The 26,994-nt window shown below is 46.6% G+C and overlaps 1 protein-coding gene across 1 annotated transcript in view; it reads left to right on the plus strand.

Annotated features, from left to right (window-relative positions):
• CPQ (carboxypeptidase Q) overlaps positions 1-26,994 on the plus strand; it is a 275,759-nt gene that overhangs the window by 175,238 nt on the left and 73,527 nt on the right. Inside the window, exon 6 of the mRNA XM_034763342.1 lies at positions 25,683-25,774. Within this exon, the coding sequence (XP_034619233.1) occupies positions 25,683-25,774 (92 nt within the window). The remainder of the gene's footprint in view (positions 1-25,682; positions 25,775-26,994) is intronic.

Raw genomic sequence — 26,994 nt, forward strand, 5'->3', positions numbered from 1 at the left:
TTTACTCTATTACAAAGTTGTTTGCATAATAACCACCATGTAGACTTTTCCATTGATCTAACTCTACCTAGTGTGACAGACCCAGACCAGTGGGGTACAGGAGTCTGGTAGAGGGCAAATATACTGGTCACTGGATGAGTAATTTTCTGTTCCCTGAGTGACCAGAGCAGGGGCTGCACTAGAGTAATCAAGAACCTGCTAGAACCAGTTAAGGTAGGCAGGCTAATTAGGACACCTGGGGCCAATTAAGAAGAAGCTGCTAGAATCAATTAAGGCAGGCTAATCAGGGCACCTGGGTTTTAAAAAGGAGCTCACTTCAGTTTGTGGTGTGAGTGTGAGGAGCTGGGAGCAAGAGGTGCAAGGAGCTGAGAGTGAGAGGGTGTGCTGCTGGAGGACTGAGGAGCACAAGTGTTATCAGACACCAGGAGGAAGGTCCTGTGGTGAGAATAAGGAAGGTGTTTGGAGGAGGCCCTGGGGAAGTAGCCCAGGGAGTTGTAGCTGTCATGCAGCTGTTACAGGAGGCACAATAGACAGCTGCAGTCCACAGGGCCCTGGGCTGGAACCCGGAGTAGAGGGCGGGACCAGGTTCCCCCCAAACCTGCCAATTGACCTGGACTGTGGGTTCTTCCAGAGGGGAAGGTCTCTGGGCTGTTCCCCAATCCACATGGTGAATCTCTGAGGCAAGAAAATCCGCCAATAAGCGCAGGACCCACCAAGATAGAGGAGGAACTTTGTCACACTAGCCATGATACAGTTGTGGTCTTGCATTTGCTGTTGTCACTAATTATATGTGCTACCTACAGGAAGGGTTTGTATTTATAAAGAAATTCTCTGCTGTTCATTGTGTGTATGTGTTTGGCTGATTTGCTTGTTAGCTCCAGGTAGGTCTTTTTATTTTTTGTTTGCTTTTTTTAGGGAAGGTGGAAGGACTGGTAAAACTGAAAAAGTTGAGTTACCAAATTCCTGGGGGTAAGATTTAAAAAAATGCTTAGGGAATGGCCAAAGGATCAGTGTAAAGTAGTTGTGAATCCACTGGCCTCACACAAATATTGAAAGAAAATTGTATCGGTTTGTGAACAATTTCCTAAATTTAAAAGAGGGCTAGCTTCGTAACAAAATAGTTGAGTGAGCTCTAAGTATGAGGTTAAGTGCTGTTTGTCATATCCTTGAAGCAGCTTTGAACTCTATATGCTTTCTGAAAGTATTTGCTGAGTAAACCAGGTATCTCTGCACCTCTTAATGAGCACCCATGAAATAATAACGTCTATCTGTTAGGTATTTTTATGGCCCCCATCACCACAGTATCTGAGTGCCTCACAACCTTCAATGTATTTATCCTCACAGCATCCTGTGCAGAAGAGCAGTGCTGTTATCCCCATTTCACAGATGGGGAGCTGAGGCACAGAGAGGCTAAGTGCTTCCGGCGTATAGAGGTTTCTCAACAGCCTATAGGGGTTTGTGTTTTAATGCATCTCAAATTTCACTTCAGCCTCCAGACGTGAGTAATTAAAGTTCTTCTTCGAGTGCTTGCTCATATCGATTCCAATTAGGTGTGCGCGCGCCGCATGCATGATCGTCGGAGAAATTTTCTATCCTAGCAACACCCGGTGGATCGGCTGTGGAGCCCCCTGCAGTGGCGCCTTCATGGCGCTGGATATATACTCCAGCTGACCCAGCGCCCCCTCAGTTCCTTCTTACCGCCCCGACAGTCGTTGGAACTGTGGAGCGCGGCATAGCTGTTCTCCACTCTCCCTAGCTTATCCTGTCAATTCTTGTAGATAGTTGTAGTTATAGTTGTTGTATAGTCTTTAGATAGTTATTCCTGTTCATTGTTAAATAGTTATAAATAGTTAGCGGGGGTTAAGGGGGCTTCTTCTCCCCCTTTTCCCCCCAGCGCATAGCCGGGCTCATGCCCAAGGATCCTGGCTTTAAGCCGTATGCGTCCTGTGCTAAGCCTATGCCAACAGGAGATCCTCACAACTCGTGTCTGAAGTGTCTAGGAGAGTCCCACCAGACAGATAAGTGCAAGATCTGTAAGGCTTTCAGACCAAGGACCAAAAAGGAGCAGGACTTTAGGCTTAGGCAGCTCCTCATGGAGGCGGCACTTAGCCCAGATCCTCCCTCAGCGCGCCAAGTTCCGGCACTGAGCGCCTCGGTGCGCAGCGCCCCTGCGGCACCGACCGGTACTACACCGCGAGCAGACGCGGATAAGGCCTCATGGCACCGGCCTCCTTCGGCACCGTGGCCATCACAAGGGCCCCGGCGCCATTCCCTGTCTCCGGGGCATAAGAAATCCCGCAAGATGTAGGGGACTGCTGTCCTGCAGACGCTGGCTCCCCCGGTACCAGTGGTAGAGCCGTGTCCAACTTTAGAGTGCTGGAAGTCGCAGATATCGGCTACACCGTTGACTCCGGCACCGGGGCCATTGAGTCCGGTGTGGACTGACTCACCACCTCGATCAGTGGTGGAGCCCTGTCTCCCGTCGACTCCGGAGACCTTTGCGACGGCAAAAGACCTTATCGCGCTCACGGAGCCGGCGCCATCTCAACCCGCGGCACCGCCCGCTCCTCACACAGTGCAATCCAGGGGCAAGCCTGCTCTGGTACGCCCGCCATCTCCAAGCGTGGACTCACGGCACCGCTCCAGGTCTCGGAGAAGGTCCCGACGCCGCTCGCAGTCCCGGTGCCGACTTTCACCCTGGCACTGGTCGTACTCGCGACCTAGGTCCTGTTCATGACACCAATCTACGTCTCGGCACCGTCAGAATCATCGGTACCGATCAGAGTCACGACGTAGTTCTCGGCACCGGTCCGAGCACCGCTCCAGTTCGAGGGGCCGCTTCCGCTACCACGTCTACAGGCAGTCATCCTCGTCTCAGTCCAGATCAGGGTCTCAGCACCGACATGGCTCACCAGCACCGCGCAGGGACCGCTCGCCTACGGACCGGCACTGATCGGCACCGTATCCCACCGAGCCCATTCAGCCGTGTTCGGCACCGCCTTGGCCTTAGAGATCCGCATCTCGCTCCTCCGACGGGGCTTCGTGATCAGCATATCCTCCTCAGGGTCGGGCTGCCGCTGACTTGGGTCACTGGCAGGAGGGGACAGAGGACCCTGCGCAGGACCCTACGCATTAGTCTTGCTGGACCCCGTGGGCGTATCACCAGGCGCAAGGGGCTCCACCATCAGCCTCTCGCTCGGCACGCTCTGAACCCAGAGTCCCGGAGGCCACCATCTCCCGCCCCTCCCCCAGGGGGCATGGAGGCTCCCGTGCCTACACCACCTCAGGCCATGGACCCCGGGGCAGGGGATCCTCCGCTTCAGGAACCCTTAGAACAGGACCCCTTTAGACCCCTTGCCCCCGGAGGCATCCTCCTCATCTTCCCCAGATGAGGCGGTGGTGGGCACAACAGCCTCGGGCCCACCCCCAATAGATCTTCGTGCCTACCAGGACCTATTACGTAGGGTGGCGTGTAATATGGACCTCCAGGCGGAGGAGATAGTAGAGGTGCAGGACCCGGTGGTGAGTATCCTGTCGGCTGATGCCCCATCCCGGGTGGCATTACCACTGATTCAGACGATTCAGGCTAATGCTACTACCATATGGCAAACCCCTGCCTCCATTCCACTCACAGCCAGAGGGGTAGAGAAGGAAGTACTTCGTCCCCTCCAAGGACAATGAGTACTTATATACCCATCCTCCACTGTGCTCACTGGTTGTGTCTTCGGTGAATGCAAGAGAGCGTCATGGCCAGCAGGCGGCAGCACCCAAATCGAAGGACGCTAAGTGATTCGATTTGTTCGGGCATAAGGTGTACTCGGCGGGGGGTCTGCAGCTCAGAGCCGCAAACCAACAGGCGCTCTTGAGCCTCTACAGTTACAACTCATGGAACTCCATGGGTAAATTCAAAGAGTTGGTTCCCCAGGACTCAAGGGAGGAGTTCGGGGCCTTAGTGGAGGAGGGTAAGAAGGTGGCTAGGACCTCCTTACAAGCCTCCTTGGACATAGCAGACTCGGCCGCCAGGACGCTAGCATCGGGCATCGCCATGTGACGCGTCTCCTGGCTCCAGGTTTCGGGCTTGCCGCCAGAACTGCAGCAGATCCTGCAGGATTTACCTTTCGAGGGCCAGGGGTTGTTCTCGGAGAAGACGGACTCTCAATTACAGAGCCTCAAGGACTCGAGAACCATCATGCACTCCCTGGGGATGCATGTCCCAGGGCTCCAGCGCAGACCCTTTAGGCCCCAGCCTCAAAGGTTCTACCCTTCCCCGCCTCGTCCGAAACAGGACTTCGCCAGAAGGCGGGGACGAGGTGGTAGGCGAAGGTCGACCACCCCTCAACCCGGTCAGAACCAGGGTCCACCTTCGGGTCCTAGACAAAACTTTTGAAGGTGCGCTCGAGGACGGCGCCCCAGCCACTACCCAGGATCCATCTCCTTCCTTTCGGGATCGCCTCTCCCGTTTCTACCGCACTTGGTCCCTCATAATATCAGACTGTTGAGACCTTCACACGGTGGAGAGGGGATACGCTCTACAGTTTTCTTCGTTCCCCCCCTCTCAACCCCCCTCCCTGTCCCTCTTCAGGGACCCTTCTCACAAGCATCTCCTTATACAGGAGGTTTTTGGCCTCCTCTCTATGGGAGCCATAGAGGAGGTGCCACCAGAGTTAAGGGGCAGGGGGTTTTATTCCCGCTACTTCCTGATCCCCAAGTCAAAAGGGGGTCTGCGACCCATTTTAGACTTACGCAGACTCAACAAATTCATAGTAAAGTTGAAGTTCCGCATGGTCTCCTTGGAGACCATCATCCCTTCCCTGGATCCCGGAGACTGGTTCGCCACCCTCAACATGAAGGACGCATATTTTCACATAGCAATCTACCACACAGGCGCTTCCTTCGATTTGTAGTAAACAAGGTGCACTACCAATTTGCCGTCCTTCCCTTGGGCTTGTCCGCCGCTCTGAGAGTGTTCACAAAATGTATGGCTGTCGTTGCAGCACACCTTCGTCGGCAAAGGATACAGGTGTTCCCGTATCTAGACAATTGGCTGGTGCACAGCCGCACCAGGGAGCAAATTCAAGCCTACGTTCAGATAATACTACAAACATTCCACAAGTTAGGCATCCTACTCAACAAAGAGAAGTCCACTCTGGAGCCAACCCAGAGAATAGAGTTTATCGGGGCAGTCCTAGACTCCAGACTCGCCCAAGCTCTTCTACCAGACAATCAGTTTCACACCATCACAAGCATCATTCGAGGGCTCCAGGCCTTCCCGATTACCACAATAAGGATGTGCCTCGGCCTGTTGGGTCACATAGCCTCTTGTACTTACGTAACCAGGCATGCCAGACTTCGGCTTTGCCCACTTCAGGCCTGGGTATCATCAGTGTACCGTCCTTATCGGGACAACCTGAACATGGTGGTCACGGTTCCAAACTCGGTCTTGACCTCTCTCACCTGGTGGTTGGATCACAAGGCGGTTTGCGCAGGAGTGCCGTTTCACGCCCCACAACCCTCCCTGCGCCTGGTCACCGACGCTTCATCTCTAGGTTGGGCGCTCACCTCGGGGAGCACCATACCCAGGGCCTGTGGACCGCATCCCAACTAGCTCTGCACATCAATGTTCGAGAGCTGATGGCGGTGCGCCTAGCCTGTCAGGCATTTCTCGGTCTCCTACATGGCCGTTGCGTGTCAATCCTCACCGACAACACCACGGCCTTGTTCTACATCAACAAGCAAGGAGGAGCCTGATCGTCTTTCCTATGCCTAGAGGCTATCCGCCTGTGGGAGTTCTGCATTGTCCACTCGATACATCTCCCAGCATCGTTCCTCCCTGGAGTCCAGAACACGCTAGCGGACCGTCTCAGCAGGTCCTTCCAGACGCATGAGTGGTCGATTCGTCCAGACATCATCTATTCCGTCTTCCAGAGCTGGGGATTTCCCCAGGTCAACCTGTTCGCATCTCGAGCCAACAGGAAGTGCCACTCGTTCTGCTCCCTACAAGGGCGATCTCCAGGCTCCCTGTCGGACGCTTTCCTTCTAACGTGGAAGGACCAGCTGTTCTACGCTTTTCCTCCATTCCCACTGGTCCACAGGGTACTGCTCAAGCTACACAGAGACCAGGCACGTGTGATTCTAATCGCTCCAGCTTGGCCAAGACAGCACTGGTACACCACGCTTCTGGAGCGATCGGTTCAAACACCGATCATGCTTCCCCTGTGCCCAGATCTGATCTCTCAGGACCACGGCCGACTCTGTCACCCCGACCTGCAGTCGCTCCACCTCACGGCGTGGATGCTCCATGGCTGAATCAGACAGATGCAACAGATTCTGCAATGCTCGCATCCCGTGCAACAGATTCTGCTGGGAAGTAGAAAGCCCTCTACACGGACCACCTACTTAGCCAAATGGAAGCGTTTCTCCTGTTGGTGCAAGCAGCGAGCCACGCCCCCCTTGCAGGCGTCTATCCCCCTTGTGCTCGAATATCTCTTATCCCTGAAACAGCAGGGCTTGACGATATCTTCAATCAGGGTTCACCTGGCCACTATATCGGCATTCCACCCAGGAGGACCCGCTTCCTTGGTCTTCTCTAACCCAATGGTCGTCAGATTCCTTAAGGGCTTAGAGCGACTGTACCCACAGCAACGCCAACCCGTTCCGGCGTGGGATCTTAACCTGGTTCTCTCCAAGCTCACAGGGCCCCTGTTCAAGCCATTGGCTACCTGCTCACTCATGTACCTATCTTGGAAGACAGTCTTCCTTGTAGCCATCACTTCAGCATGGCATGTTTCTGAAATCAGGGCCCTTACGTCTGAGCCTACATATACAGTTTTCCATAAAGACAAGGTGCAGCTTCGCCCCCAGCCTGCCTTTCTTCCCAAGGTAGTTTCACCTTTTCATGTGAACCAGGATATATTTCTTCCGGTCTTCCATCCTAAGCCGCACGCTACCCGTCAAGACCAGCGTATGCACTCCTTGGATGTACGCAGAGCCCTGGCTTTCTATATTGAGCGTACAAAGCCGTTTAGGAAGTCGACACAACTCTTCGTTGCAGTGGCCGACCGGATGAAAGGCTTACCCGTCTCTCACAACATCCCTCCTCTTGGATTACGTCCTGCATTCGTGCCTGCTACAACCTGGCCGGTGTCCCGACGCCGCGCCTCACCACCCACTACACGAGGGCCTAAGCCTCCTCGACTGCCTTCCTGGCTCATGTCCCGATCCAGGATATTTGTAGAGCAGCGGTTTGGTCATCGGTACACACCTTCGCCGCTCACTATGCGCTAGTATTGCAGTCCAGAGACAATGCTGCATTCAGATCAGCTGTTTTACACACAGCGATGTCTCTCTCCGACCCCACCGCCTAGGTAAGGCTTGGTAGTCACCTAATTGGAATCGATATGAGCAAGCACTCGAAGAAGAAAAAACGGTTACTCACCTTTTGTAACTGTTGTTCTTCGAGAGGTGTTGCTCATATCCATTCCAAACCCGCCCCCCTTCCCCTCTGTCGGAGTAGCCGGCAAGAAGGAACTGAGGGGGCGCTGGGTCGGCTGGGGTATATATCAGCGCCATGAAGGCGCCACTCCAGGGGGCTCCACAGCCGACCCACCGGGTGTTGCTAGGGTAGAAAATTTCTCCGATGATTGTGCACGCGGCGCGTGCACACCTAATTGGAATGGATATGAGCAACACATCTCGAAGAACAACAGTTACAAAGGTGAGTAACCGTTTTTTATGAAAAGGTGCCAAAAACTTTAAAAATCACCCCTAAAGACTGTGCCAGTGAGTTTGGCAGGGACTAATTTCACATTGATGGTAATGTGCTGTTCTGTACTTTATGTAGCAAGGCTGTAAATTACGTTTGAAGGTAGACAAATACAAATTGCAGTTCTATTAATTTTATTTTATTACAATGATTGATGGCACTGGTAGGCTTTGAACTTGCTTAAAAATTGCAAATATATCAATAAAATGTGTTCAACTGATACTTATATATAGTGTGGCTATGGAACTAACGTTCAGCGTTTCATTTTAATGGTGGAAAACATGGATTTTTATGTGTTTTGTTTTTTAATTTATTTATTTTTTAAAATCAGAGAATTTGGGGGTTTTTATCATGGAAATCTAGGATCCCTGTGTATAAAGCTTGCATGCATTCACTGGCTGTGTGACCCACACAAACTTCACTGATGGGTGCAATATATATACGTGTGAGAGACCATGTGTACAATGAGAAATAGCACAGTTTCAGCAATTGGCTTAGCTGTAAATCAGGGGTGGGCAAACTTTTTGGCCCGAGGGCCACGTCGGGGAATAGAAATTGTATGGCAGGCCATGAATGCTCACAAAATTAGGGTTGGGGTGCAGGAGGGGGTGTGGGCTCTAGGGTGGGGCTGGGGATGAAGAGTTTGGGGTGTAGGAGGGTGCTCTGGGCTGGGACCAAGGGGTTCGGAGGTCAGGAAGGGGATCAGGGCTGGGGCAGGGGTGCAGGTTCCGGCTGGGGGTGCGGGCTCCAGGGTAGGGCTGGTGATGAGAGGTTTGGGGTTCAGGAGGGTGTTCCAGGCTAGGATAGAAAGGTTTGGAGAATGGGAGGGGCTGGGGCAGGGGGTTGGGGGGTGGGGAGAGGCTCGGGGGGTGCAGGCTCCGAGTGGCGCTTACCTCAAGCGGCTCCTGGAAGCAGTGGCATGTCCCTCTCCTGCTCCTACGCAGAGGCATGGCCAGGCGGCTCTGAACGCTGCCCCATTGACAGGCACCGCCCCTGCAGCTCCCATTGGAGCGCATAAGAGCCGGAGTGGGACCATGCTACGGCTTTCGGGAGCCGCGTGGTGTGGCCCCCAACCCTGCGCCCCGGCCGGAGCGCTGGAGCAGGGCTGAACCACATGGTGTGGCCCCCGGCCGGAGCGGGGACGAGCCATGTGGCGCGGCCCCCAACCCAGCGCCCTGGCCGGAGCGGGGACGAGCCGCATGGTGTGGCGCCCGACCCAGTGCCCTGGCTGGAGCGCCAGAGTGGGGCTGAACCACGTGGTGCGGCTCACAGGCCAGCTTAAAACAGCTCGCAGGCCGTAGTTTGCTCACCCCTGCTGTAAATGTTAACAAGGACAAACCATGGTCAGCACTGGTAAAACTAAACTCCTGTTTCCTAGTGTGGACAAAGCCAGAGAGAACTACACTTGAAAAGAATGTTTTAAAAACATCATGGGCATGAACTGCAAGGTTCTATCGATATTAAAATTTTTGGATCTCACAAGAATAAGAGTTGACAGTGTCCCTTTAAGACTTTTTAAAATTGTAATTGAAACTGTTTCCTGAATTATGGCCTTGACTAATGTGTCTGGAAAACTGTAAGTCAGGAAGTATTACATAAAATAGATTTCTGTTCCATTTGCTGTAGCCCATGTATCAATTCACATTTCTCTGTTCCATATTCGCTGGCTTAATACATGAGGACTGAAGCTATCTATTATAAAATGCTTCTTACTGAAGTAATTCCTTTTCTGTTAGTGCAATATTCTGGTTCATCTCGCATAATTTTAATTGAATGTCATTTTTAATTTACTTTTAAATTTTAAAATGTTCCTGCATTAATCATAATTGTGGATTTGCAGTAGTTTGCTGTATGAGAGGTAGGCTATCATGTTGTGAAACAAATTAAAGCAATGTTGTCATCTTTTACAATAGTTACTTTTTAATTAAAATATCTGCATCCTTGATATTACCTCCTTGTTCTGATAGACTCTCCCTCCAAAAGTTGCATCTTTTGGTATGTGACTGCTTTTTATATAAGGAGAAAGGTAACTTTTGAATCTGCTAAATAGAAAAAATATTTCCCTGTGCCGCTCTTACTTTAAGTGTGGAAAGTAACGTCATGCTTTCATTTTAACATCCAAGCTGAACTGCACATCTAGAAAATACCAGAGTATTTATGTCCCATGTTAGTACAACATACTAAAGGAATGATTATATTTGTGGTCCTGCCATAAAGTATATTGCTGCTTTGGTAAATTTAGGCAAACAGACCCCTATAAGCTTATTGTCCTTTCTCCTGTTGGCTTCCTCTTCACTGCAAACTCAAGTGTACTCACTAGCTTCAAGATAAAGAATGGCTATTTATGTTTTTAAAAAAAGTCTTAAAAGCTTGGTGCCAGAGGGAAATTCAGCCTTTTCCAAGTGCAAAACCCAGTGAAGCTACTGAAATGCAAAGAACCATTCAGAATGAGGTCACTGCATCATCTTGTTCTCATGCTGTTGTTTTTTAATTTATATATTTTCAGTGTAGCCTAGCCTAGCACTAGACAGGTGTCTGTGTCATCAAGAATGAGGGAAGATAAAGGCAGTGCGGACTGAGCATTACATCACTGATTTTCCAATCTACTTTTCCAAAACATAAAGTACGTCAGAGACAGAGCTGAGACTACTGTACTTTAACATCCAAGCCACATTTTGTAAAGTGTCGGAACGAGAGTGAGAGGACATGGTATTTTCTGCTCTACAAGACTTTTATAATGTTTTCCTGTATTTCTAATAATCTGCTGCTGAAAGAGAGGAAGGGATTCCCCAAATTAGATTACTCAAGCAGAAAAAAATTTGCTCAGAAACCTGGATCTTCCATAGGGGCAGGGAGGTGGCTGAAACAGCAGTTTGGTCTTTTATGTGTATTCTTTTACTTTGGGGATTTTGTTTTAAATGTACACTGGCTACTAATCTGGAAGAGAGAGTAATAGATTGTGTTTGAGGGTGTCAATTGTATTGCTGTTGAGGCACTGCACTAATCAGTTCTCTATTTAAAACCCCAGATTCAGGAGGGCACAACTACTCGGTATATTGTTTTGTAACACTCATTTAACCTGGCCCTGTAGTCACTGTACAAAGAGCACTTAAATAAGCATTAGCTTCAGCGACTCCATTGTCCTGGCTGTTCCCGCCATTTTCATTCAACGTCCTTCTCTTCAGGTGAGATCTCAGGGCTCTGTCCTTGGTTCCCTACTTCTCTTCCAATAGGCCTCCTCCCTAGGTGACCTCATTCACATGGCTTTAGCTATCCATCAGGGATGGATTACGGTTTTGTGGAGTCCTGGGCCAGAGCAAGTGGGGGCTTCTCCCCACCCTTCCGCCTGCAGTCTTCCCCCCTCTCCCCCCCAACCCCGGCACTGCTGCCAGGAAGAGGGGTCGGGGTGCAGGGGCTTGCTCTACTCCGCCACCCAGCACTCCTGCCAGGGAGTGCCAGGCAGACGGAGCAGGTCAGGGCCAGGGGTGCCCCATTTGGCTGGGGCCCCTGGGCACGGCCCTATTGGCCCAGTGGCTAATCCGCCACTGAGCATGATTACAGATTACTCACAAATCAACTGCTTTGTCCTGTCCAGTCTTGAATCTCCAGCTGCCTCTCTAACATTTCTTCTTGGATATCCCATCACTTTCCTAAACTAAACATGTCAAAAGTAAGCTTCCTATGATTCCTTCCTAAACCCTCCCCTATCTCTGTTCCCCTTGTTCTCTATAACAAATGACAAATTCATGGTTCCCTCTCTATCTCTGCCTGCCACTCAGCTCACAGCCTTTGGAGTAATCTCAATTTCTCCTTGTCCTTCTCCTCCCACATTCACACTGTAACCAAATGCAGTTTCCTTTCCTCCTCAACATGACTTCTAAAATGCAACCCTCCCATTCTGTCTGTATTCCATGTACCTTTCTTATCTCATGTTCTGCCTCCTCCTTTCCCGCCTCTTTTCTGAAGTGTATCCAAAATGCTCAGCTGAAATAATCTTCCTGTCCTGTCACACTGACAGTGTAATTTCCTCTCTCTCACCAAACACACACATTATAATCCCTTCACTGGACTCTTCCCAAATCACATTTAAACTTTGTCCTCACTTCCAGAGCTCTCCCCAGCACTGCTTATATCTCAGTTTTCACTTCCTCCTTTTCTTCTTCTTCTTCTCCCCTAGATTCTGCCAACTACACCTTCGGTGGGGTTTTCCCACTCATGATTCTGTGCTTCTTTTCTAGTTAACCCATACGATTGCAACAGCCTCCCTTGTTAGACTCATAGACTCATAGACTTTAAGGTCAGAAGGGACCATTATGATCATCTGGTCTGACCCCCTGCATGCTGCAGGCCATAAAACCGTCCCTACCCCTTCCCTGGACTCTGCTGTTGAAGTCCCCAATCCTGTTTTAGGTGACTTCAATCGGCAGAAACCCTCCTGCTAGAGATCCCTGCCCCATGCTGCGGAGGAAGGCGAAAAACCTCCAGAGGCTCAGCCAATCTGCCCTGGAGGAAAATTCCTTCCCGACCCCAAATATGGCGATCAGTAAGACCCCGAGCATATAGGCAAGGGTCTCCAGCCTGACCCCTGTCAGCCATTATACAATTTACCTACCATTGCTTGGTTTTCCTTGACTACTATGTTTTACCATTAAACCATTCCCTCCATAAATTTATCTAACTTAATCTTAAAACCAGACAGGTCCGTCGCCCCCACCGTTTCCCTCGGAAGGCCGTTCCAATATTTCACCCCTCTGACGGTCAGAAACCTTCGTCTAATTTCAAGCCTGAACTTCCCCACGGCCAGTTTATATCCATTCGTTCTCGTATCCACATTAGTACTAAGCTGGAATAATTCTTCTCCCTCCCTCGTATTAATCCCTCTAATATATTTAGAATATCCAAGAATCCTCAGTCTCTTCCCTCTAACCATCTTTAGAATTCACTGCATCTTTGCTAGATTCCCGTCACTAATATCTGCTCCAATACTGTCTACTCTTTCTTTTGGGCCTGAACATTATGAAAATAAAATATAATAAAATAACCCAGACAAACAAAGCAAAAGCAGCAACAAATAAAGCAACTTGTATGATCTACTTTAAAAAACACACGCATGCCACATTTTCCAACCCAAAAAGCTATATTCCTTTCACATTTTTTAACTTATCTGGGATATTGGTATACCAAAGTTGGGCTTTAAAGGATAGGAATACGTAAATGTGTTTTTCCATGAAGTTCTTTCTCTTTTTAATGTTTTTAAATAACCCTTTACATTTCTCCCTTAATTTTGAAGAAAAAAATCTTTCTTTCTCCCACTAGCTAATTTTCTGCACAATTGTACAAAGAGACTTTTTAAATCAGAATGGGTGGGATTTCCAAAAACACCTAGGTTGCTTAGTTCTATTGACTGTCAATGGAAAGCTTCTGTTTTTGTTATTGGGTAAGGGCTTGCCATCCAAAAGAATTGTATATGTTGTATAACTTAGTTTAATATTGTCTATCTATTCTGCTAAATTTATCATTCAATCTAGTGAATGCTATTGCAATGTGAATAGATTTTTCTCTTAAAAGGGATAATTTCCGAGCCTTCCTGCACCTGAAATGAATTCTTAACTGGTTATGAGCAAGAGGTTTGTGTTCAACTTCAGATTCTAAACTCTTACCCAGGATCAAAGGATTCCTTTTTTAATGGGCCACTATCATTTGCCAACTATAAATAGGTAGGAACTTCCATCAGATGTGCATCAGGCACTTAATTTAAATTGTTGGTATTAGGCTGTTTGAATTAGAGGAATGGCACCATGTACAGCATATTTATTAATAGTGTTGAATCCTCGGCGCCATGTGTTTGGGAGAAAATAAATGGGCCCTCAAACTACTAGATACAAACCGTTAGACAAGGAGAACAGAGATGTCAACTCTGGGGAACAATAGAGTGATGATTGGGCACAGATGCAAATAGTATGCTGGTGTTAGAGAGACCGACTTTTTGCTATGTAAGATTATTATCTTGCTTAACTAATTCAAACCAGTGATGAGGGTAGTTTTTTGGATCTTACACCATTGTAAATGAGTAGAGTCAGGAGAAAAGTACTATGAAAACATCTCCTTATTAATATCACAGTGAGAACCCTTATAGGAAATCATATTTAGTGTACCATTTACCAGTGCCCGAACATACATTAGTAAGATTTGTGTATTTGGCACCTAATTCTGAGGCTTCTGTTAAACAAGCATGTAGCTGTACATTTCTTTTTGTGTTTTCTACACAAGAATTTAGATCTTCCTCTTGTATTGGCATCAGGCATTTTTCAAAGAAGTCTCAAGTTTCCTGTCAGGGCTTTAAATGCTAGTGTCACCCAGTGAATCTCTTGTGTCTAATGAAACCTGATCACCCTACAAACCTGAACAGCATAGAGGATGCAGTAAGGATTTAATGAGTAACAACAATGGAATGTGCTGTACAGGGCCATTTTGTATCTTGTTTCAGGTCCGTAAATGTACTTTATAAAAGCAGACTGTAGGCTACTAATGGGGAAAAAATGCTAAATTTGGCCAAACTTGAAGCTGGTGTAGGCAAGTGCAGCTCCATGGAAATTTCTGTAACAAATACAGCAGTAGCTTAAACAGTGGGATAAGTGGTCATGTAGTGTAATTTGCACCAGTTTGGTATTCAGTGGGGACTCAAGTGTTCCATTTAGGCTGAGCCTTTTGGCAGTGGTGGAGCTGCAGTGCCCCAGAGGGAGCCCTGGGAGACATCCCTTCCAGAGTTCCCAGGCACACTGTCTGTACATCTGCTGCTATGCTTTTTTATTAGGTGCAGCTGGCTTCCTCCTGTGATTCTGCCTGGCCCTTATGTTCGCTGGGCAAGAGAGGGAGAAAGATCAATATGCTCTCCCCACCAATGGAATGAACTCACATAAGGGGCAAGCGCAGGATCTGACCCAAGGTGTGCAAAACGAATGTAGCACATAGGTGAAAACGCCAGAAGGGATGGGGCTAAAGCAGTAATAGCAACTAACAGGATGGTATAAGATAAAGGGCTTTTCCTGCCTTTTGCCCCTTCATTTTACACACCCACTGAATACTGTATCAATGCAACTTACATTACTTTACCTCTTACATCCACTTACAACAGTTCTTCAACCTACTTGCATACCTCGTGTGACTTACACCATCATTTAAATTGCCTTTAAATATGGCCCAGTGTTATGGACTTTAAAGAAATTGATCCTTTTTTCCATATGAAGGCAGAATAATTTTGACATTTTGAATGTGAATACAACCTTTTAAACTGTATTATGAATTCTCCAAAAGAACTTCTCTATCTATCAGACCCTATTTTTGTTAGACTCGACTGTACTATTAATTGCTAACCTTCCATATGAATAGTTGGTTTACATTTCTAACCTGTGGTGGGAAAGTATTTACTTTAGGGAATTTAGTACTTTGCACTATTGATCTCAATCTTTCATACACACACACAAAGTTTAAATAACATTAAGTTGTGACACAACCTAGCAAGAACCAGGAATTCAAACATAAAGTTTGATGCATTTTGACTAAGGGTATGTCTACACTACAAGAGTAGTTCGATTTTACTTAAAGTGAATTTGTGGAACCGATATTACAAATTCAAACGTGTGTATCCACACTAAGGACAGTAATTTGACTTTGTGAATCCACACTAATGGGGCAAGCGTTGACATTGGAAGCGATGCACTGTGGGTAGCTATCCCACAGTTCCTGCAGTCCCCGCTGCCCATTGGAATTCTGGGTCGAGCCCCCAGTGCCTGTTGGGGCAAAAAATGTGTCGAGGGTGGTTTTGGATAACTGTCGTCATTCAACCCTCACTCCCGCCCTCCCTCCGTGAAAGCGCCCGCGGGCAATCAGTTCACTCACTTTTCTGGTGATTGACAGCGCAGACGCCACAGCACCGCGAGCATGGAGCCCGCTGCGATCATCGCTGCAGTTATGGCCGTTGTCAAACCTCGCACCTTATCATGCACCTTTTTCAGAGGCAGATGCTGAGAAATCGGGCGAGGAGGCTACAGCAGCGCGGTGAGGACATTAAGTCTGAGAGGGGCACAGACCTCTCACAAAGCACAGGACCCCGTGCCTTGAACATCAGGGTGGCAATGGGTCATGTTGATGCTGTGGAAAGGCGATTCTGGGCCCGGGAAACAAGCACAGACTGGTGGGACCGCATAGTGCTGCAGGTCTGAGATGAATCACAATGGCTGCGAAACTTTCGGATGCGTATGGGAACTTTCCTGGAACTTTGTGAGTTGCTGTCCCCTGCCCTGAAGCGCAAGGACACCCGGATGCGAGCAGCCCTGACTGTCCAGAAGCGAGTGGCCATAGCCCTCTGGAAGCTTGCAATGCCAGACAGCTACCGGTCAGTCGCGAATCAATTTGGAGTGGGCAAATCTACCGTGGGGGTTGCTGTGATGCAAGTAGCCAACGCAATCATTGATGTACTGCTGTCAAAGGTAGTGACCCTGGGAAACGTGCAGGTAATCATAGATGGCTTCGCTGCGATGGGATTCCCAAACTGCGGTGGGCCTATAAATGGAACTCCCATCCCTATCCTGGGACCGGACCACCAGGCCAGCCAGTACATTAACCGAAAGGGCTACTTTTCAATGGTGCTGCAAGCACTAGTGGACCATAGGGGACATCAACGTTGGATGGCCGGGCAAGGTTCATGATGCTCGCGTTTTCAGGAACTCTGATCTGTTTAGACGGCTGCAGGAAGGTATTTACTTCCCGGACCACAAAATAACTATTGGGGATGTGGAGATGCCTATAGTGATCCTCGGGGACCCAGCCTACCCACTAATGCCCTGGCTCATGAAGCCCTATACAGGCGCCCTGGACAGTGAAAAAGAACTCTTCAACTACCAGCTGAGCAAGTGCAGAATGGTGGTGGAGTGTGCTTTTGGACGTCTCAAGGGGAGATGGAGAAGCTTATTGACTCGCTCCGATCTCAGCGAAACCAATATCCCCATTGTTATTGCAGCTTGCTGTGTGCTCCACAATCTGTGTGAGAGCAAGGGGGAGACATTTATGGCGGGGTGGGAAGTTGAGGCAAATCGCCTGGCTGATTACGCCCAACCAGACACCCGGGCGATTAGAAGAGCCCAGCGGGACGTGCTGTGCATCCGGGAAGCTTTGAAAGCTAGGTTCCAGAGTGACCAGTGACTATTACATTTTTTTAAACAGAAGCAGAACCTGCCCCCGTGTATTTACCCAGTCAATGTTGACTATCCTCTCCAGTTACCAACCCTCTTACCCCCCCTTCCAACACACCTTTAAAAATAAAATAAATGAAACTTTGTTCATTAACACAGTTTTCTTTATTAAGGATTTCGCGGTAAAGGGTTGAAACTGGGACGCAGACTGTGGTGGGGAGCGGGTGTAGTGATGGAAAGGACGCTTCTAAACTCGAGGAATGACAGGCTCCTGCTCCTAGAGCGGTCCACAGTGGTGGACTGGTTGTTTCAATGGAGCCTGCCACCCCACCTTTTCGGGACTCTGTGTGTGGGGGCTATGTGACTTTGTGGCGGGGGAGGGCTGTTACAGATCCCCTGCTGCGTGGCTCTGTCATCCAGGCTAAGGACCGCTGCATAAGATCTGTAACCACCCTCCCCCACCACAAACTCACATAGCCCCCACACACAGTACATGAAAACCACCTCCCAGACTGACCAGTGTGCCTAGTGACTGCAATGTGTGTGTGACCTTCTGCTGAACCTGCCCCCGTGTCTGTACCCTGGTAAAGGTGACTGTTCTCTCCAATTACCAACCCCTTTCCCCCCCTTCAAACAAACTGTCCTCTAAAAGAACATGACAGAAACAGTAATTAACAAACGTATTTTTTATTAAGAACTACACAGTTAGGGGATGAAACTGGGACGGGGGCTTGGGTGAGGTGCATTTGGAGGGAAGGAAAGGACGTATCAAATCTTTGGGAATGAGAGCCTTCTGCAATTTGAGCAGTCTGCAGGGGTGGAGTGACTGTTTTCACGGCCCCTGCTACCCTTCCTTCTTGGGACTTTGGGTGAGGGGGAGATGGGACTTTGTGGCGGGGGAGGGCAGTTAGAGATAGAATGCAGCAGGGCTCTGTCCTGCAGAACATCTACAGGTGATCGCTGTGTGATCGCTGGTATTGCGACATGTTGTCCCTCCACTGGGTCTGCTGTGCTGCCTCGGCTCGGGAACAGACCATAAGTTCTGAACTCTGCCCCTGTCCCACCCCCATCGTGGCTGTCCCCAGGAAAGATACCTACATGCTGCCGGCGAACCACTCAGCAGGAACGGTTCGCCTCCCTGCCCCCACTGCATGGCTGTAAACCGCCGGTTACAGTTATTTAAAGGAACAGGAAATCAGTCCCCGTACTAAAATTCCTCTAATTCAAAGCAGGTCACTGTGAGTGATATCACTCTGATGAGGATTACGGAGACAGAGAAAGACCGCATGCTGCGTGAATGCCAGCAAACACCAGGGCTGTATGCCGCCATGCTTTGCCAGGCAATGATACCAGAGTACCTGCTGCTAGCCTGGCACGGAAAAGTTTCCTACCATGGAGGAGGCAATAAGGCCACTCTCCCCAGGAACCTGATGCAAAGGCTTTCACATTACCTCCAGGAGAGCTTCGTGGAGATGTCCCAGGAGGATTTCTACTCTATCCCCAGACATGTTAACAGACTTTTCCAGTAGCTGCACTGGCAAGGACTAAAAAGTTAAGCGCCTAGGGCAAACTAATCATTAAAAACCCATTGCTAACATACCAGGCCTATTCTATTCAAAATAAATGTTTAAAACACTTACCTACTGATCCTTCCCCTGATTCACGGTCCAGGTTACTGCCTTGGGAGGGTTGGTAGGGGATCTCCGTGAGGGTGATGAAGAGATCCTGGCTGTCGGGGAAATCAGCGTTGAAAGCGCTGTCGACTGCCTCGTCCTCCTCATCTCCTTCCTCATCTTCCCCATCTGCGAACAGCTCCGAAGAAGCGGCCGTCGACAATACCCCATCGTCAGAGTCCACGGACAGTGGTGGGGTAGTGGTGACGGCCACATCTAGAATGGAATGCAGTGCCTCGTAGAAACGGCATGTCTGGGGCTGGGATCCGGAGCGTCCGTTTGACTCTTTGGTCTTCTGGTACACTTGTCTCAGCTCCTGGATTTTCATGCGGCACTGTGTTGCATCCCGGCTGTATCCTCTCTCCGTCATGGCTTTTGAGATCTTCTCATAGATCTTCACATTCCGTCTTTTCGATCGCAGCTCCGAAAGCACGGACTCATCACCCCACACAGTGATCAGATCCAAGACTTCCTGATCAGTCCATGCTGGGGCCCTCTTTCTATTCTGCGATTGCATGGTCACCTCTGCTGGAGAGCTCTGCATCATTGTCAGTGCTGCTGAGCTCGCCACGATGTCCAAACAGGAAATGAGATTCAAACTGGCCAGACAGGAAAAGGAATTCAAATTTTCCCGGGGCTTTTCCTGTGTGGCTGGTCAGAGCATCCGAGCTCGGACTGCTGTCCAGAGCGTCAACAGAGTGGTGCACTGTGGGATAGCTCCCGGAGCTATTAGCGTTGAATTCCGTCCACACTAACCCCCTAATTCAACATGGCCATGTCGAATTTAGTGCTACTCCCCTTGTCGGGGAGGAGTACAGAAATCGATTTAAAGAGACCTCTATGTCGAAATAAATAGCTTCGTTGTGTGGACGGGTGTAGGATTAATTCGAATTAACGCTGCTAAATTTGACATAACCTCCTAGTGTAGACCAGGTCTTAGTCAATTATACTTTGGTTATGCAACATATATGGGCAGAGTTGCCATTGGTTTCAGTGGGATCAGGATTTTAGACATTGTATGTAAAACCCTGGACTCTAATATCAGTAGCACAACAAATTAACGACTTTGTGTGTCAGCATTAAATTTAATTTCTTTCTTTTTTGTGTTAGTGACTTGTAACCCAACTTTCTTTTAATTAATTTACTTTTGAGTTGTTTTTTGAGGGTGATAATCTCTGCTCAAAGTTAGCCTTGTTAATTTGATAAAGCCATAGCTTCATCAAGTTCTCGATCATCAAGCTTAATGTTTAACAAAGGTGGCCTAAAATATTTAAGTAACCTCTAGTCTAGCCAGTTCTGGAATGCATATTTACAGAGATGACAGTTAGTTTTGCTGCCATCTTACCACCAATATATGTCTCAGATATTCAGAATACCTTAGGAACTGATATAGTTCCAGCAATATTGGTAAGAGAAGTAGGACTGTTTTAGTGCATTGGGAATTAGAGAGCTTTTCCAACATTTAAAAATGTTTATACTCGCAAATAATATATTCCTGGTAATATGATGACCACTTTTAGTTGTGGTAAATACCCTTCTCTATCTATAACATGACCTTTGTTCACATCTCCTCCTTTCCCTTTTAAGTACACTCTGAAGTATAGAGTATACGTTTACCAGTATAAATGCCTGTGACTGATTTGCATATGTCTATATGTATCTGTATCAAACTACAAACTCATTTTGTTTTGTGAATGCCATTTTGATTGTAAGTGTATACTATGTCAATTTTTTTGCCTTTTACCATCCATCTTCTGCTGAAACCTCCAGGGAGGTGTCTGGAGAGATTCTTGTGCCTAGCAGAAGGCTAAGAATGCATAGCTATCAAGGGCCATTAACCTGGAGTGTCCCCCATTCAAATACAAGCACCATAAGACAATGAGCTAGCAGCCTCCCGTGCAACCATTCAACAAAGTGAGCTTGTAACCACTGAGGAGAGTCATCTGACAAGGGCAGAGGCAGGGGGTGGGGGAGGACTGGAAATTTATAAAAGGGAGGTGCTCTCGTTGGCCATTTTAGAAAGGGGAGAAGACTAAGACCAGACGCAGACATGGCTGAGAAGGAGGAGAAGATATATCCTGAATCCCCGGAAGAGAGACTAACTAAATCCCACATGGCTGTTGGAGAAACTGAGGCAGGAATTTGTGCGCAGGTTTTGTTGTTTTTCCATAGACCTGTATGGCTCTTTTGCTATCTAAGAGTAAATTATATGTGTGTTTAGACATTCCTCTGCAAAGTCATTGTATTACTTGCTTTTACTGTGATGTAGCCTCTGAAGAGGGAAACAGTAAACCAGAGGGTCCACAGCTTGGGTGGAACTCTGTGAAGGTGTAGCAGCTACAGGGAGGCTTGGGGCAAGAGCACTAGTTTCAAGGTCTAGGCAAGTGGACTGCCAAGAAGTGTGTCTGTACCTGGGATGTGTGCCTAGAGGCCCAGCACATAAACTCTGTTCAGCCCCTGCAAACTCGGAGCACATCGAATCCGTGGTGCATTTTCACCTGGGGAACTGATCGAGGGTTGTGATAACATGTATGGAGTAATAATAAGCACATCAAGGTATATAATGCATCCAGGTGCAACTCAAGATTAACAAATGGTGCATACATATATGTCTCTATATTGCTAGCAATGAACTTTTCAATTAATTATGGCATAAACACTACTATTAATGCATTTGGTTGCAGTATCCGAAGCCACTCAGATCAAAGATAATCTTATAAAACTAACTTTTGTGAATATCCAGCAAACACTTGTGATTACAGGGCAGGTTTGTAATGGTGCTCATGCACTCATTTGGTTTGGGTATTTGATATTATCTCTGATCTTGTTCCCACTAAAGTTGGTGGATGCTTTAGGATTGCTTAAGTGAGATAAGAGAACATGATATCAGTAAGGATTACATCTTACATTAGTGATACTGCAGTGTTTGGGGGTTATTACAGTAAAGTACTGTACAATGGAAGGATGCTGAGGAATGCCGACTAACTGCATTGGCATCTAGGATGTAATAGGACAGAAGTGGTGCCATGAGACTCACATGCACGCCTACCTCCAGTCCAATGTTCCCTCTAATTTTTTAACATCCACGTGTGGAATGAATTTGCACCATGTGCACCAATATGGAGGTGATGTATGGTGGGGGTGGGGCCAAAGGGTTCAGAGTGTGGGAGGGGGCTCAGGGCTAGGGCAGAGTATTGAGGTGTGGAGGGGTGAGGGCTCTGGGGGTGTGGGCTCTGGGGTGGGGCCGGAGATGAGGGGCTTGGAGTGCGGAAGGGGGCTCAGGGCTAGGGCAGAGGATTGGGGTGTGGGGGGGGTGAGGGCTCTGGGGTGGGGCCAGGGTTGAAGGGTTTGGAGTGCAGGCTGCCCCAGGGCTGTGGTGGAGAGAGAGGACTCCCCCCAACACTCTCTCACCTCAGCAGCCTGAGGGAGAGCACCTCTCCCCACCGGGGCAGCTCTGGTGCCAGGGGAGAGGCACCTCTCCCTACCTGCGTGGATCTTGATAGCCTGCAGCACGGCTGCACAGCTTAGAGGGAACTTAGCTCCAGTCACCCTAAAAATGAGGTAGATTGTAATGGCTTTTAAAATTTATCCTGAGGGCCGGGCCCCTGTATTATTTCTCTTGCCCAGAGTGGGCAATGTGGGTATAGAAACTAGGGGGTAAAATAGGGTGAGCAGATAGCAAGTGTGAAAAATGGGGATGGGGGTGGGAGTAATAGGCACCTATATAAGAAAAAGCCCCAAATATCGGCACTGTCCCTATAAAATCAGGACATCTGGTCACCCTAGATAAAATACATTTTAGTGAAATTTTACCAAGCTAGTGTGGTAACTAGGTTCTGTGACAAGCATTTGCACAGTATGGGGCTATTCTCTTCTTACTCTCATTGGGGTAAATCAGGAACAACTCCTTCGAAACATGAGATCAGAATCAGGGCCTGTGTGTTTGAATGAAGTCAAGGGACTTGCTCAAAATGTGAGTAAATGAACACTTTTCCTAGTTAAAGGTGAGATTCCACATAGTGCAGTTCATTTTCTGCTGTATTGGAACCTGGCAGACTTTTGAATGAATCTGCTCCTAGAGAAGGATCTGTGGTTACCTTGGATGTGTTCTTAATTTTGCACGATTAAGAAAAGATTAATTATTACTTTGGGTGCCTTCCATCCTCTTTTGGACATCATCTTCCTCTTATCCACCCACATTCTCCCAGTGTTAGACAGCCTTATTTGAGTGCAGTACATCTCTCAGAATGAGGAATATTGACTTTGTATGGTTTGAACAAGTGTCAAGTTCCTCCACTTTCATTTGAATTGCATACTGGTATTAGATATACAGGGCATCCATAAGGGCACGATAGGATCATTGCATTAATAAATCAAGAAAATAATGTTATAACCAGCTGCAGATTGCAAGAGTGACCTATGTTGTGTTTATATAACATCTAAATAAAAAAATCTTATTTTTCTAGTGTCATCATTTAAAGTGTATATTCTATCATTTATCTAGGTGGAAAAGCTGAGACACATTTATTTTATTTATGCTTTTGTTCTTCTGTGTACTAAAGCAGTGATTGGCTTGAAGTTTGCCATACAATTCTCCATATAGTATACTCTAATCATCACAGAACATGGTTTTCTAGGCTAAATGACATTTTACCAATACTTTTACTAGATATTATGCCAAAAAAAAAAATCTCTTGCTGTTCTGGTGGATTATGCCTTATTAGGAAGCAGTGTTTTAAAACAAAACCCTTATTTAAGCCATAGTAAACTCGATTAAAAAGAATGTGCCTTAAACAAAAAATTTCCTTTTTAATAACATCAGGCACAGAGCAGTTTTCTTTGCAATTCTGCTAACTTGTGAATATATACCACAACAGTATGGGGGTGAGCCATTGGAGGGGTGCAGGTTTGAACATTGGTTCCATAACCACATGAAGATATTGACCAAACCCTTCCCTCCATGTAGTGCAACTTTAGGGGCAGCAGTGGCTACTACAAACCTCTGTGGTATAGCAGCAGCTGTGCCGGTGCTCCACGGCCTAGGGAGAGAGGGAAAATTCTGCTTTTACCTGTCAAGAGTTTCCCTTGCACAAAGCCCCTTTACATAGACTTTATGCAATGGACCAAGGCTTGGCCCTCAGTGTGTAGTATTTTGTGATGTGATAGTTAAATAAAAACAACCTTTCAAATATCTTCTCTAATTGTCACTTAAGTCTTAACCTTTAGCACCATTTGGAACATGACACACTCTCTTCTGATGTGGGTTTGGGGCCAGCACATGATTTATGTCTTAGAACAGCCTTTTTTATGAACCAAGCTGCTGCCACGTTTGGTTATTTTGTGGCCGTAGTCTTGCTAACTTCAATGCAATATCTATATTATTATCATAATATAACATTATTGGCCATCTGGCTGATTTGAAATAGGAAGGATACTAATCCTGTGTTGTAATTACTTAGAAGTGGAGCAGCAAACTGTTGGGATTGGGGGGGAGGGTTGTTTTTAAAAAACGAGCGTTCTGCTGCATTTAGGACAGGTGACTTGCATTTAGAAAATGTAGTTTTAATTACTGGATTCTATTGTTAGTACTTACTGAATTACAGAATAATGGGAAGTGTACGTTTTTCATATTTTGAATATTTCATATTTATTGTATTCCTGATTTCTTTCAGGTGGGGAAAAATGAGTGGTGGTGGTTATAATTAGTGACAGAGATGTTCATGACTACATTCCAATAACTTTTTCACAACTGGCTTCACCCTATGCCCATCTTTTCTTGACCATTCTTAAAAATTATACTGTATGGGAGCTCTAAGCATTTTTTTTAAAAAATGTTAAATGTTGATGCACAGAATAAATATACTTTTTCATGAACTAATTTACCAGATTTAATTAACATACAAAAGCCAGTAGGAGAACACTTCAATCTTCCAAGACATTCTATAACAGCTTTAAAAGTAGCTATACTTGAACAAAAAAACTTGAGAAACAGACTTCAAAGAGAAACAGCAGAACTAAAATTCATTTGCAAGTTTAACACCATTAATTTGGGCTTGAATAGGGACTGGGAATGGCTGGCTCATTACAAAAGCAGCTTTGCCTCTCCTGGAATTGACACCTCCTCATCTATTATTGGGAGTGGACTACATCCACCCTGATTGAATTGGCCCTGTCAGCACTGGATTCTCCACTTGTGAGGTAACTCCCGTCTCTTCATATGTCATTATATAATGCCTGCATCTGTAATTTTCACTCCATGCATCTGAAGAAGTGTTTTTTTTACCCACGAAAGCTTATGCCCAAACAAATCTGTTAGTCTTTAAGGTGCCACCGGACTCCTTGTTGTTAATTAACTGAATTAATTAACCATAACTCAAAAACCATAATTTATATCTGCCTGGATCTGTTACAGCAATAAACTCTTTTGCAGTGTAGACCCTACTTTTCTCCTTCGGCTGACATTGCTCTCACAGAATTGTCCTGCATTTGCCTTGCTTTAAAAAGCTTTGCTTATGCTCAACAGCTTGTTGTATGTAAGGATCTAAAGTACAGCTCTCTCTGCTATTTCATTCTTAGTAATGTATAATGAATAACAAAATTATATCCTACTGTCCTTTAGTACTTAAAACCCTTAGAGTTTCTCATACAAATCTAATAGCATATCTTCAATTAAGGTGAAGATAATGAGGATCCTTACCAGCAAGTCCACTGAAAGCAGTTTGATTAGTTGATTTACTTCAGGCATGGCAGGGGCAGTAGCACATATTGCCCTGTATGAGGCCTGGGTAAGGAAGTGACTGTGGAGCCTCTGTTGTTCAGGCCTGTAGAGATGGCTGTAACACACAGCAGCTTTCCCTGCTACCACACTAATAGTGACCCCAGCTATACATCTTCTACTCTTCAGCGCTCGCTTTTTGTTGAGGTCATAGAGCAGAGGTGGCTGTTTGATGGAAATTCATATGTAGCTGCCCTGGGGAAATGGAGGCCAACACAAGAATTGTTTAGACAAATAGAACATTTGGGACTAAAAGCCATATTTAATTTTGTATGTCCTAGGGCTCCGCCCCAAGAGAACTCTGCGGTTGGTGCTGTGGACTGCGGAAGAACCGGGAGGGGTGGGTGCTGAGCAGTACTACCAGTTACATAAGGTAAATAATGTAATAAAATAATCTGTTACAGTATTTGCTTTTTTGACTGAGAATACTAGATTTTCAAAATGTCAGACTCTTCGTCTAACTAAACGTATAGGGTCCAGTTCTGCCTGCAGATACGTAGATGTTGTCCAAGATATCCAAGATGTTGTTGTGAAATACTCTGTGTTTTAATATAGTCCTTTTAAAGAAAGGAAGTTCCATTCTCTTATGCTTAGCTTCCATTGGTTTGTTAATGTAACTCTCTGACTCAGACATTCATTTGGCTTGCAAAGGGGAAAAATGATAGGGACTTCTCATTTGAAGGTCAAAAGTTAAGGGGTATGATAAGCTCTGCGTGTACTTTACATGATCTACTATGCCACCTCACAAAGCTGTTATGAAGCAAATATTTCATAAGGATATCTGCTATGGGGTGAGCAATCCATACACATTGGCAATATTAATCCATTTAATTTACCCTTTACATTTCTGTTTCATTGTATGTTGTATAATCCACTGAAATGTAATGAATAAGCTAGTAAAGAGAGAACTCTCTTTGGAAGCACAGATATATAACATTTTAATGGTGAGTATGATCTAAAATGCTTTCTGCCAATTATTGTTTACTGTATGGGATCAAGGACATTTTAAATGCTATCACTAGCTATTTTTGATGATGCTAAGTAAAATTATAAAACTCTTTTTGAGGATTGGTATTTAGGAGGAAAATATCACATAATATTATTTCCATATTAGCTGTGCACAGTTGTCTCTTCAAAGGATTGCATGACCTGAAGGATAACTTCATAAAACTGTCCTGGAGCCAACAATTTTCAAAATATAAACATTTTGTAGGAAGCTAACCCTGTAATCATATAAGTAACTTCTGATTTTTATCTGTGTTTTGTGATCCCTTATTTGGTAGTAGTTAATCTCAACAAAACTTAAACCTGCAATGCAAAGCCAAGAAATTGATGAAGAAAAATGTGTTTAAAGTTTTTGTTCTACCATGACAGCAGTTTTTTTCAGAATACACGTCTTGCAATAAAATTCCTGGCAGTGTGTTTATGATGTTATTGTTGCCCCTTTTTTGAACCGAGTGCTAGTAGAATTTCAAGACTCCATTGATGTTCTAGTTGAAAGCAGAAATTAATGGAAGAATTCTGTCAACCTAGCAGTCCACCTCCTTGAGAGGTGATAAACTACAGCAATGGGAGAACCCCTCCCATTGACAT

The sequence above is a fragment of the Trachemys scripta genome, chromosome 2, assembly GCF_013100865.1.
Source record: "Trachemys scripta elegans isolate TJP31775 chromosome 2, CAS_Tse_1.0, whole genome shotgun sequence".
In the NCBI taxonomy this organism is placed as follows: domain Eukaryota; kingdom Metazoa; phylum Chordata; order Testudines; family Emydidae; genus Trachemys; species Trachemys scripta.